At 41.1% G+C, this 13,035-nt stretch overlaps 2 protein-coding genes across 4 annotated transcripts in view; one reads left to right on the top strand and one right to left on the bottom strand.

Annotated features, from left to right (window-relative positions):
* The window catches only part of LOC133417815 (ras-related protein Rab-26), a 44,204-nt gene that overhangs the window by 28,014 nt on the left and 3,155 nt on the right, over positions 1–13,035 (top strand). For 2 of the 3 annotated variants that reach the window (XM_061705947.1, XM_061705945.1), the window contains exons 7-8: positions 8,799–8,864; positions 9,908–9,964. In XM_061705947.1, the coding sequence (XP_061561931.1) occupies positions 8,799–8,864; positions 9,908–9,964 (123 nt within the window). The remainder of the gene's footprint in view (positions 1–8,798; positions 8,865–9,907; positions 9,965–13,035) is intronic. The other variant, XM_061705946.1, reaches the window with a different exon arrangement.
* LOC133418029 (uncharacterized) lies at positions 540–3,980 on the bottom strand. Its single transcript, XM_061706340.1, has 2 exons — positions 3,921–3,980; positions 540–2,267 (listed from the first exon to the last, which is right to left on the bottom strand). The coding sequence occupies exon 2, from the start codon at positions 2,243–2,245 to the stop codon at positions 1,271–1,273; it is 975 nt and encodes a 324-aa protein (XP_061562324.1). The 5' UTR covers positions 2,246–2,267; positions 3,921–3,980; the 3' UTR covers positions 540–1,270.

Below are 13,035 nucleotides of genomic sequence, written 5' to 3'. Positions count from 1 at the left end.
CAGTGTGCGATTGGGGTCTCAGCGTTTCCTGGTGTAACTCTGCTAACTGCCATCCCACCATCCCCCTGCCTGCAGCGTTGCTTCCAGACTGTACAGCAGATTTGTACCCAAGAGACCACTGCTCATCTCAGTGGGCCAAACCCAGATTTATAAACCGGAATCCTTCCAAACCTTTTTCCCAAAGCCTAAATTTGCCAAGGCATTCTTAGCAATATTACCACATATTCGCATAAATACAAATTAGTTCAGGTAATAATAGGCATCTTGTCAAGAAAATATATAACTTTTTCTTCATAAAAATGCCTCACTTTTTCCTCAAAGTTGTCAGGAACTTATTCAAGTCCTTTGGCCCCCGTCTCCCACATGCAAACAATCTAAAATGATAATGCCCAACGTTGGAGGGAAACTGCATGACTAACTTGGTCATGCAAACTGGTCACAATGCTTCACTGAATCGTTTTCTACATTCTTAATGCATGGTTATCGTTGCTCATTATTGCGTTGTTGGCTGGCCGGAGCGGAAAGTCATTCTTAAACAACAGTCACACTACTGTTGTTTAAGAATTTTACTAAAACATCTTTATTACAATGTCTCATCATTATAAAAAAAAACAGAAGTCAATGGGGGGGATGCATAACTTTGGGGAATAAAACAAGCACTGTTCTTGCACAAAATACCATAGGCAATTTACAGAAGCAACCAAGGGTGGAAGTAAAGACACCTATAGCATGTAGAAAGAAAAGTATAAAGAACAAAAATAGTGATGAATGTATGGCAGCTTTCAAGGGGACATATTGCAAAAATGTTTTTATTGCTTAAGTAAAAATAGCTGAATCTCTGTTTGCCCATCTATCAAGTGTAAAATGAACATTTTTGTGTGAGCTGCTTATATTGAAAAATATATTTTTTTTATTTTTATTTTTTTAAGCATTTTTGTTTTTTGTTGCTGTTGTATAACAGTTAGGATGTTGTAATGTTCCTTAAAATTCCCTTTAGAGTTAAAGGCTTTATGATGGCAGCAGTCAACGCCTAGAACTAGTTCACTCTCCATTATTTCCTATGGGGAAAAAATATTTTGAAATTAAAATAACGCCTCGGAATGATAGTGTTTAACTTTGGGGGTCCTCTTTAAACTAAAGCACATGGGAACAAATGCACAATTGCTCTCACCATCCAGTGAGCAAAGTATTGTTTGTACATTGGTGATTATTCATCACTTTTCAAGCGCATGCCATTTATTTTGGCATACAGGGTGCAATGGTTTTCAGGTTATTGTCTTTTCGATTTTGGCTTCATTACACTGTAAATGATTTCCTCTTGCTCAATTTTACGGGCAGCACGCATTTGGTGCTGCCACGAATGAGCAATAAGTTGTGCTATTTTTCTTGCCAGAGGACTTTTTTCTGGAACAGCTGGTGGCTTTTTGTGCGGCTGAGGGGTCGCCTTCTCTTCACAGAAGACGTCGTCCCGTTCATCCGAGCGAACGGCGGAGCGGAGGTGCACGTCACGGAGCTCCTCAAGTGTCACCACAGGCATGGAACCGAGGAAGGCCGAGGAGTCAGAGTGGTGGCGACGGGATGGTTTGAATTCGAAGTGGGTTTTAGTTTTCCGTATGGGGTCAAGTGGAGATGTGGCAGATGTGTTGGATAGGAGAAAATTCGGATCAGGAATGGTGACGGGGATTGGCATCTGCAGTGACAACCTATTAGTGTGAGCCCGATTGGAGGAGGTGCTGGATTTGGGACGTAACTTCCAACCGAGAGGGTCATGGCCGGTTATGACAGATGTCCGGACAGGAGAAGAACAGGAAGAAGACGAGGACGTCGACAGATGAGTTGTGGAGTCTATCCCGGTAATTGGGCTAGAATAGCGTTGCCTTGGACAGGGAGATGGAGGATGGCATCTCAGAAGGGACGCCCCCCGCTGAGGAGGCTGTGGTTCCCCCACGTTTTTCTTGACAATAATGACAGGGGAGCTGTTGCTGTGGCAACAGTCACTGGACCAGCGGCGTTGATGAGAGCACGAGGTCAGACCGGAGGTGGAGGTCGTACGACCCGATTGCCGTCTGACTTCCTGTTTGTTCGTTGTGACCGGACCTTGTTTTTCCTCGCGCACACTGAGCTGTGTGGCACGGGTCACATGATTTTCAGTCATGTGACCGTAACGGCAAGTTGACTTGGCTGGACAGCCAGTGTCATTATTAGCAGTGGAGCCTTTATTCATCTTTTTTGGAGTGTTTAACATCAATGTTGGCTCACGCACAACCCTGTCAAGGAAAAGGAGAGAGTGAAAAGACGGTGGAAGTTTGCCAAGAGGAACTGTTGACACCCTTCTCAACTGGTTGAGTAATATTTCACAACCGATTTCTTTTTCACAACAAACGTATTGCTATAACATCGTCAATATTAAAGGATGCTTGTAAACGAAAAGCTGTAGCTTTTGAAACGTCGTATCTTCGCGACACTAACTGCGTAACAAGCAAAGCATTTTAAATTTTGAAAATCTGACTGGAGCCAGTTTCACATGAAATATAATCATGGAAATTAACACGTTCTAAAAAAAAAAAGTAAAAGCTCCTCAAAAATCACATCTGTGTAATATAAATGGCATGTATTCCGGTGAGTGTAAGCCAGCTGCACACTAAGCAAACTGAACTTCACGTAACTGGACAATCGCAATTTGCACAAATCTGCTCTTGTTTATGGCAAAGATTTTCATCCATCAAAAAAAAAATAATAATAAAAAATGTCAATGTTGCATGTGCATAAAATAATTCAAATGAATTAAAAGACCAAAGAGCCGGCACGGTGGATGACTGGTTCGCACATCTGGGGTTCAAATCCCGGCCCCGCCTGTGTGGAGTTTGCATTTTCTCCCTGTGGGTTTTCTCCATGAACTCCAGTTTTCTCCCACAACCCAAAAACATGCGTGGTAGGTTGATTGAATACTCTAAATTGCCTGTAGTTGTGAATGTGAGTGCGAATGGTTGTTTGTTTGTATGTGCCCTGCGATTGGCTGGCGACCGGTTTAGGGTGTACCCCGCCTCCCGCCCGAAGAGACCTGGGAAAGGCTCCAGCAGCCCGTGACCCTACTGAGGAGAAGCGGTAAAGAAAAAGGATGGATAAAAGACCAAAGGAACAGATCCTATTGAACATCATGAATGAATTCCCCAATTCTCCAAATTGCCGATTTCGATAAAGCACATACATGTAGACATACATACATACATACACCCCCGACCCCACCCGAAACAAATCAACAATCACAAACAAATCAAATTACAGCGGGCGACTGAGCCCCGCACACCTACCAACTGCAGTTCCTGACACCTGAATGTTCTTATCGAGAAACAACATTTTTAACCACAAACAATTGTGGTGCAATTGTCAAAAGCGTATCACGCTGGCTACTGTAGCTACATTTTGCCATCAACTGAGAATACAAAGCGAGGAAATGAAAAGGAGAGATTGTGGGTAAAGCACCACATACATTTTCATGACGATGGGGCATTTTTCAGTTTTCCTACCTGATTGAAAGATGGCGCTCACACATACTTTTCAAATTTCTCCAGGATCCATCATTTATATTCAGTCCGCTGCCCTGCATTGACCTCATGAGCACTAACTTTTGCGCATTCATTTCCACTTATAACGCTTCATATTTTAGCCACAAGTTTATATGAAATTTAAATATAGTTTTTGTTTTAGACAACGGCTGCGCCGTTGGGACAGCATTCACTTGCAATTCGACATATGGAATTGCAGCCAAACTAGAATCGGGAAACTAATAAAAACTCGGCACTCTGAGGGACGCAACGATAGCTGTGTCTGGCGCACACAAATATTTTCACAATATTTATTCTAAAACCATATTTGGGATTACATTACATTGACTACAATAAATGTAAAACCCTGTTTACCTGCAGTCCTGCGTTGATCTGATCTCAGTCTGCACGACCAAATGTTCTCATCACCTCCTTGATATTTGTGAAAGCTCCCCACCCAGAGACCAAGTCCAACCCTAACCACAACTTCCTCAAATATTTTCTTGCACACACGTGCACACACACCAGAGTTGGCACAAAGTAGGGGTGTGAAAGGGAAGTTGAACATTAATAAATGAACTATAATCTGGTGGCATCAGGACTAAATTCAATTTTACCATAATTTGATGCAGAAATTCACTCTCATATTTAAGTATAATGCACCTTTGAGTACTCGTGAGTTGAATTTCGCCAAGACCATCATCTAACTTGTCCAGTCCATTGTGGAAAGTGCTAGGTCTTGTTTGAAAATAATAAATGGCGAGTGAAGGTGAGTCATTTTAAATTCTTACCACACTATCAAGAGGGAAGTCTCAAGCCCAGTGATGTGATTTATTCATTTAGCGTCTCCATTTTCAGACCTAGGTCCTTTATATGTCTAAAGACTTGTCTAGAACTGTCACTGATGCCTATCAGTGTTAAAGCAAAAAAAATAAAAAATTGGAGGTAATCCAAGAAAAGTGATGGGTTTTTTTTTTTTTTTTTTTTTTTTTTTTTTTTTAACTGATGTGTACATCACCAATTAAATGTCACTCATTAAATAGTGATACCCGGACGCGTAATGAATATGCTCGCTCCACAATTGGGAATGTGTGTGAATCCTGGTGCTTCGAGATGTATTCAAAAAAAATCATATTGGTGACCTGACTTCAGGTGGCATGTAAAAATAAGTGCTCAACATCTGCTGTGTTGACGTTATAGCAGCACATCTAGATAATGTGCTCGAGTCTTTTTTGAAAAGTGCACTCTGCTATTTGCAGGGATGTTTGTACAGTAGCTGACAAAATTGTCCAGATTACTTACAGATTACTTCTATTTACTGAACAGTTGTCACAGTTTCTAATTATTTATCAGATACTGTAGATTGCAGTGTGTCCAGGCCAACTTTTATCCCTGTTCAAAAGGGCATGACTCAAGGTTCCATATTTGGGCCACTGTTGTTCACAATGTATGTGAACAATCTTTGTGGTAATTTGCCTGACGCTAGGTTCCATTTTTATGCTCATGATATAGTAATTTATTGTTCTTCTTCATCATCTTTAAAAACTCTTGAGTTGTTGCATCGGCCTTCGACATGGTTCAGTTCTGTTTGACTCTGCTCATGTTAGTGCTGAATATAGCTAAATCGAGGATCGTGCTATTTTCAAATGGAAAGCAGCTTCCTTTTCACCTTCCAAGCTTGTCAACTGTTTATATAGTTGAAATGTATAGAGTCACAAGTACTTAGCCATTCTAATGGATGAGAACCTGCACATAACGTTTTAACCATTATCGAGCTCGAACTCGACCCCGCCAAAGCGTAAGCGCCTAGTCCTTATGTCTCTCTCCCTACATAACAGACACACGGGAAAGTTAACCGTTTATGAACCATAACCACAGCATCACATCCAATAGCTGACTACAGATACTTGAGCACATTGATCCGAGCGTGTTTGAGTGACCGGTAAACGGCTTTCTCCAACGCTTCCAGTGGACACGCCTACACAGTCCTGCAGCTCAAGGGCGGGTCTTATTTTTCATGATTTCAGAGCCTTAGGTTTTTTTGAAAAACTCTTTTCTGTGGCGGATCAAATTTACAAGACATTTTTTGGCCTCTGTACTGGGTCTAGAACCCCCCCCCCCCCACCTCCCCCAAAAATTGCATATTATACTTGAGAAATTACGGTATGTTTGTATTTCTTCATGTAATTTTGCCTCCCAAGCGGTTTCGCTACCCGTCTCGAGACCCCAACGTAACTTCTCTTCGGGTAAGGGCCTAATTCAACAACCCGACATGAAGTGTGTTTTTCTTTGAAGTGCAGCAGTAATGACCATGCAAATTACAATGTGGCATTTTCAGACAATGTCAGGTGACTGCTGCAAACACTGGCTGTAATTGGATAGCTATCTGGCCCCAAAGCTGTTTGATTCTCGTCGAGTAACTAAAAATACATGCGATTCTGCAGACCCTCTTGCGTCTCTTCGGTTTGTAGATGAGAATAAGAAGTCTTTCGACCTTGACAGCCGTCACAGTCCATCACATGTGGGTTTAACACACACACACACACGTCGTCTACTTATGCTCCCACACGCAGCATGAACTCTCCTTCTCTGTGACGGCTTTGAAGCTTGATCACATCCAATTTTAAAAGCTGTGTTCCTTCTGCCGCTTGCTTGTAATCCACCCACTTGCGAGCATGTTCTTTCTAGGCCGCCTGAGTAATTGTTGGGTTGTCGACAGTCAAGGCCGTTAGGTGAGGGCTCAGTGCAACTATCTCTATGTAATGAGGGAATGTAACCCTCGCGAGAGGGAGTGAGGTTTAGGATAAACCTGCGGATGAAGGCCGGGATTATGTGAAGGGGATTCACTTGCTGATATTCACAGAGTAAGAGTGAGCGGGCCCGTATCAGGCAGGGGAATGAAAGTGTTTCACTCGATAATGATTACCGTAAATACATTTGCCTCATGGTTTTTAGTCGTATTCATTCATGTCTCTAATTCAACTTGTCAATGATGACTAAAACCGAGCTTCATGGTACAGTCTCTAACTCACATTCGGCCAGTTAATTTAAAACATACATAATGAATAAAATAACTTTTTTCTTTTTGTAGTCCTGTAACATTTACGACAATAATGATATGAATTAAGGCAGAATATTTTACTGTTTTACAATACTTGTCCTTTAGTATTTGTTTAACTTTTACAACAGAGAGAGAAATCGTCAAAAATTGGCTGATTTATAAAATAATAAAAAAAAGTTTGTTTGAATCTTTATGTTCAGCTCTAATGTGTGTGTGTGTGTGTGTATATATATATGTGTGTATTTTTATTTATTTTTTTAACTCCTTAAATAATCAAATTTATAACTAATTAATTAGGGAATTAGGGTTAATTAGGGTTAATTGATAATTAGGTTGAGTCAATTTTAGTGTTATCATAAATTAGGGTGGGTAATTCCATAATTAATTAGTTATAAATTTGAGTGTGTATATATATATAAACTGCCGATTTGAAAAGGGCAAATATCGGCTGATTAAATCGGTCGGGCCCTAATAAGAGCACATCCCCAGATTTATGTACTGTTTGAAGACAGTTGCTACCCCCATTTGAAATTATATTAATTGCAAAATGTAAAAACTTATAGTAGATAGCAAGGCGCCCAAATGCATCTAATATTAAAGTCAGCATTATTTATTAACAGGGACCATCTGTTGACATTTTGCAAATAAGCGTAACTGTACAATTGGGTTTGAATAATTTGGAATAATAAGTTATTTTTATAGAACATATACTGTATTCCAAATTCAGCAAATCTTGGCACTTTCGACTAAATTATGATCTACATGAAGTAAAAATCAACTTAACCTTACCTTTTTTAAATGAATTTCATCCCAAACAAGATGTGCCAAATCATTTCAAACACCATAATAAACAAGCACTATTGTTGCTATGCAATGGGTAGGTAGTTCTATAATTCGGTCCATGATAAGTATGTAGTAAATTGGACCTAACAGTAACAATGAATTTCCTAATTAAATGACGTTTTGTGAGTAATGGCCTGTGACCCTGAACAAGACCCTTTTCCTTTCTTCTTTCCACATAAGCTTCACCTCCCCTCAGCCAATGGAGGTGGCTTGACACAACCTTGAACCACTCCAACGTGTTGTTCTCTGGTTTTCATTCAATCTCAACATATTTTCTTCCTACTGTCCTTTAGGATGCGAGGGAGATCTCATACGGTTGCCTGTGAAAAGAAATCCATTCATTCTCCAAAGTTTATTGTGAACTATCTAACATTCATTTTGCCGGCAAAAAATGAGATGCTTTCAGAGTTTTTGATGTCAATTGGTGGGGGGACTATGATTAGATTAGATTAGAACACTGAGGGACAGTAATTACCCGAACAGATTATTTCTATAATCATAAAGGCTAATTGGAAAAATGAAAGTGGGACAGCTACTTTCAACTATGTAATCCTATTTTACTAATAACACAAACTCATCATAGTGAACAGAGGCACGCTAACACTATTGAGCATTGTACAATATTGAATATTAAAGTTTCATGTGTTCATTTTTTATGATGGAAAATTGATCTGAGTCCATTTATGAACCACTGACCAAGTGTTGGTTTTGGACAACTGAGTTTAATCAAGGAAGGACTACAATGTCAGAAAGATTACCATGCAGAGGCGCGCTCGTGCAACAAAAGAAAAAAGAAAAACCCACACATTACGAAAATATTGTTGAGAGGCTGAAATCTGAGAGTGTGGACAATTTTAAATTAAACAGTGGCTCTAGACGATTAGTCGATTGTCAAAGTCGTTGTCGGTTAATTTGTTCACGGTGAGTTGTTGGTTAATCGATTGTTGCACCTCGACTGTGCAGAAAGGTGTAAAAATGAATTCAAGCACTGGGAATTGTAATGCATAAAAACAATACAACAGTTCTTTTCTTTGATAACAACATACAGTACGATGCCTATAAGTGACGTTGGAGGAGCTGTGGAGGATTGAATGCGTGTGTGTGTGTTCATCACACTAGTCAATAACTGCTTTTCCGCCGAGGCCGGCCATCTCAGAAGCCACCCACGTGGAAATGTTGACAGATGGGTTAAAAGCAAAAAGAGGCGTGGTTGTAAAAAGAAAAAGCCGAAATCTTCCAAACAATCTGTAATTTTCCTTGATACTTGTTTGTGTCATCCATCCTCATCATCCCTCCCCTCTTCCCTATTTAGAATTTCACTTTCACTTCTGCAACTCGTCCTTTTGCAGGCATGGTTGACAGAGATCCATGAGTACACCCAGCAGGACGTAGTCATCATGCTGCTAGGCAACAAGGTGAGACCTTGTTGTCAATCTCAATGCCATAGAAGATGGCTTGATAGATGGAGTAAGAGAGGAGGGATAGGAGTCATGATGGAGAGAGCGGCGAGGGCACATCATGGATTTATGAAAGTGCATTTTATGTTTTGTGGAGCAGATTTATACTTCAGACTGTGGAAATTTGTTCACAGCTTTGGAAGCCTGCGGCTCTCCCAAAATGCCAGATTTTCATACTTATACATCGTCATTAGTCAATATATACCGTATTATAACAGCAATAACTCAACAGGACTGTGTAATGAAAAGAAGCCGCTCGTATGAGAGTTATCACCCAAGATGGCAGTTCTCAGTTCTATAAAGCATTTCGTTCTAGATTTTATTTTTTATTTATAGCTTGTTTCCTGATAAACCGCCCGCCGTACACTAACTGCCCAGAACAACGCAAATAAGCAGAAAGTCAAACACTCTATATAGACAACAGCCCTTGGCGGGGACACATTTCTTATCATCATCATATAAGAGGTCACATTTTGCATGGTGTTTGGCTTGGCATGCTGGAGGTCCAAAACCTCCCTGTGGAAATTATAACATGGAAATTTGCACTGCGTGATGGAAGGAGGCCCTGTTTCAAGGCACTGTACTCCCAATCGTTTCGGCTGAAAGTGTAAAAAAAAATGTTTTTTTTTAAATTCCCGGTCATTCGAGTAATGTTGGGGTTTTGTGGATGTAAACCAAGGTTGGGAAAGGTATGGCCCCGGCGACACATGCGGCCCACAAGAATTTACATCGTCGAGTATTTGTGCCATTAATGTATCTGTTCTGTCCTAAAATTGGATAATTAATGTATTTATTCATTGTTTTTATTTCTATTCATTTATATTATGGTGTAATTGGGTAAGAATCATTTATTGTAAATAATAAAATGAAACGATATTATTACTTCCACATTATTACTACCCGGTGTTGTCACAATAGTTGTTTACCTGCATTTCAGGCGTGTCTGCATGCGGGTTGTACTTGTTGTTGAGCAAATGTAAACACACTGTAATGTTTTGTAGGCCGACTCTACCCATGACAGGGTGGTGAAACGAGAGGAGGGAGAGAAATTGGCAAAGGTAATTATCTAGTATTGTATGTTAAAACGCACAAATGCACTCAGGTGACATATAACTTCATCTGTCCATGCAGATAGTAAAATGCCTCCCATACGGGTGCTGCTGTCTGGATGACTGTGTCATTATTTATTCATGGGTGTACATATTGTTATTGTTTGCATGGATGATTGGGGAAGTGGGAGGGCTTGCTGACTTAATTGTTCAGGCCATTTCACTCAGATATGCTCTGAGAGGTGTACAAGAGTCAATGTGAACATAAGTGGGAGGGAGGAGTGTTGCAGAAGTGCATCAGCTGTCAATGTGGAGACACACAACAAGACTACTGCCATGATAGAATACACACAGAATATAAATGCGAGAGGAAGAGCGTCCTAAACGAAGTGGCTGCAGCATTCAGTACACCTACACAATCCAAATGTAAAATAGCCTCCGCCTCTTTTTAACAATATGTTCATCAGTGTGCTTTGCAGTGGTGTAGAGTTGGACTGCATCAGTTTCGGAGGTGTCTTTATTTTGTCCCCCACCGATAAAATGATAAGGTAATCCTAATGTAAGAAACATCTCTCTGTATGATGCAGTGCAGTTCAACTCCACCACCAATTAAAACAACAGTAATAACAATTTCATACAATTGTCTATTTTTGTCATCCATTCGTTTTATTGTAGCCAGAATACGGGACAGAGCTATATATATATATTTTTTTTTGGGGGGGGGGAATGACTTCCCAAATTATTATGTTTGTAACACTTAACATGGGAATTTTTTGTTTTACCTCTTTCTTCCCTTTCAGTGAAGTTATGACAGGTAACAGATTTATTTGCTCTGGGCGTCAGTAATGTAATACTAATATGCACCCTTGGGCTGGAGCTTGAGGCAGTATTACAACATGAATAACACTGTGTTGATTGTGCACATTAGATTGTGCAAGTTGATGTGTGTATATATACAGTGGGGCAAGAAAGTATATAGTCAGCCACCAATTGTGCAAGTTCTCCCACTTAAAAAAGATGAGAGAGGCTTGTAATTTTCATCATAGGTATGTATACCTTACCTATGAGAGACAAAATGCGGAAGAAAAAAAAATCCAGAAAATCAAATTTTGAAAGAAATTATTAGCAAATTATGGTGGCAAATAAGTATTTGGTCACCAACAAACAAGCAAGATTTCTGGTTCTCACAGACTTCTATCTACTTCTGTCCTCCACTCGTTACCTGTATTAATGGTACATGTTTGAACTCGTTATCAGTATAAAAGACACCTGTCCACAACCTCAAACAGGCACCCTCCAAACTCCACTATGGCCAAGACCAAAGAACTGTCAAAGGACACCAGAAAAAAAATTGGAGACCTGCACCAGGCTGGGAAGAGTGAATCTGCAATAGGTAAGCAGCTTGGTGTGAAGAAATCAACTCTGGGAGGAATTATTAGAAAATGGAAGACATACAAGACCACTGATAATCTCCCACGATCTGGGACTCCACACAAGCTCTCACCACGTGGGGTCAAAATGATCACAAGAATGGTGAACAAAAATCCCAGAACCACACAGGGGGGATCAAGTGAATGACCTGCAGAGAGCTGGGACCAAAGTAACAAAGGCTACCATCAGTAACACAGTACGCCGCCAGGGACTCAAATCCTGCAGTGCCAGATGTGTCCCCCTGCTTATGCCAGTACATGTCCAGGCCCGTCTGAAGTTCGCGAGAGAGCATTTGGATGATCCAGAAGAGGACCGCGAAAGTGTCACATGGTCAGATGAAAGCAAAATGGAACGTTTTGGTAAAAACTCAACTTGTCATGTTTGGAGGAGAAAGAATGCTGAGTTGCATCCAAAGAACACCATACCTATTGTGAAACATGGGGGTGGAAACATCATGCTTTGGGGCTGTTTTTTTTTTTTTTTTTTGTAAAGGGACCAGGATAACTAATCAGTGGAAAGGAAAGAATGAAGATTTTGAGTGAAAACCTCCTTCCATTAGGAAGGGCATCAAAGATGAAACGTGGCTGGGTCTTTCAGCATGACAATGATCCCAAACACACCGCCCGGGCAACGAACGAGTGGCTGCGTTAGAAGCATTTCAAGGTCCTGGAGTGCCCTAGCCAGTCTCCAGATCTCAACCCTATAGAAAATCTTTGGCGGGAGTTGAAAGTCTGTGTTGCCCAGCAACAGCCCCAAAACATCACTGCTGTAGAGGAGATCCGCATGGAGGAATGGGCCAAAATTGTCACGTGTGGGGAGTAGCCGGACCCAAGAGCAGGCGGAGGCAGATGTAAAATGATGAACAGTTTATTGAGGAAAGGTTATGGAGGTGCTCCTGGATGTGTTGGCAGGCGGCGGCGTGGACAGGTGGCAGGCAGTGGACAGAACAGGCGGCTGGCTTGGTGGCAGGAATGACGTGGGTCAGGAGCACTGGGAACGAGGAGACACAAGAGTTCACAAGGGAAGCCAGGAACAGTATAGCTTACTTGACATAAGGTGGGCCGTGGTACCGCTGGAGAGGCTGCAATACTTAGGCGAGGATTTCTGGGAACAGGCAGGCTTATATACACCGGTGGTGATGAGGCTGATTGAAGACAGGTGGGTGCTGAAAACAGAGAGGGGAGGGGGGAGAGAGAGGACACAGGGCAGTATCTGACAGTGTGTGAAGAAAACCTTGTGAAGACTTACACAATCAGACAATGTGATTTTTCTGGATATTTTTTCTCATTTTGTCTCTCATAGGTGATGAAAATGACAGGCCTCTCTCATCTTTTGAAGTGGGAGAACTTGCACAATTGGTGGTTGACTCAATACTTTTTTGCCCCACTGTAGGAAGAAAGCAAGAAAAATATTTGGAAACTGTTGCTGACTTTATTAGTGGAACCTAATACATCATCTACAACCATACATTTTTCATTTGTAAAGCTTCACATTTTGATACAACTCTCGTATCGAGCGTTACGAGGCCGTGTCGGTGAGGCAAGTGAGTGTATTGTGCCGTCTTGCTTATAACCGTGACGAGACCATCATTTCAAAGCTACAAATTGGTGCAGCCATTAAAATGTCTGCCCTCTCTTGGTATCCTTGCA

Source organism: Phycodurus eques, chromosome 19, assembly GCF_024500275.1.
Source record: "Phycodurus eques isolate BA_2022a chromosome 19, UOR_Pequ_1.1, whole genome shotgun sequence".
Classification (NCBI taxonomy): domain Eukaryota; kingdom Metazoa; phylum Chordata; class Actinopteri; order Syngnathiformes; family Syngnathidae; genus Phycodurus; species Phycodurus eques.
Note: the sequence above shows the minus strand (reverse complement) of the source record. Positions and strands in the feature narration are given on the sequence as shown.

What these genes read in the sequence shown, in the direction of transcription:
- LOC133418029 (XM_061706340.1), bottom strand. Translation starts at nt 2,245, where the DNA reads ATGTTAAACACTCCAAAAAAGATGAATAAAGGCTCCACTGCTAATAAT.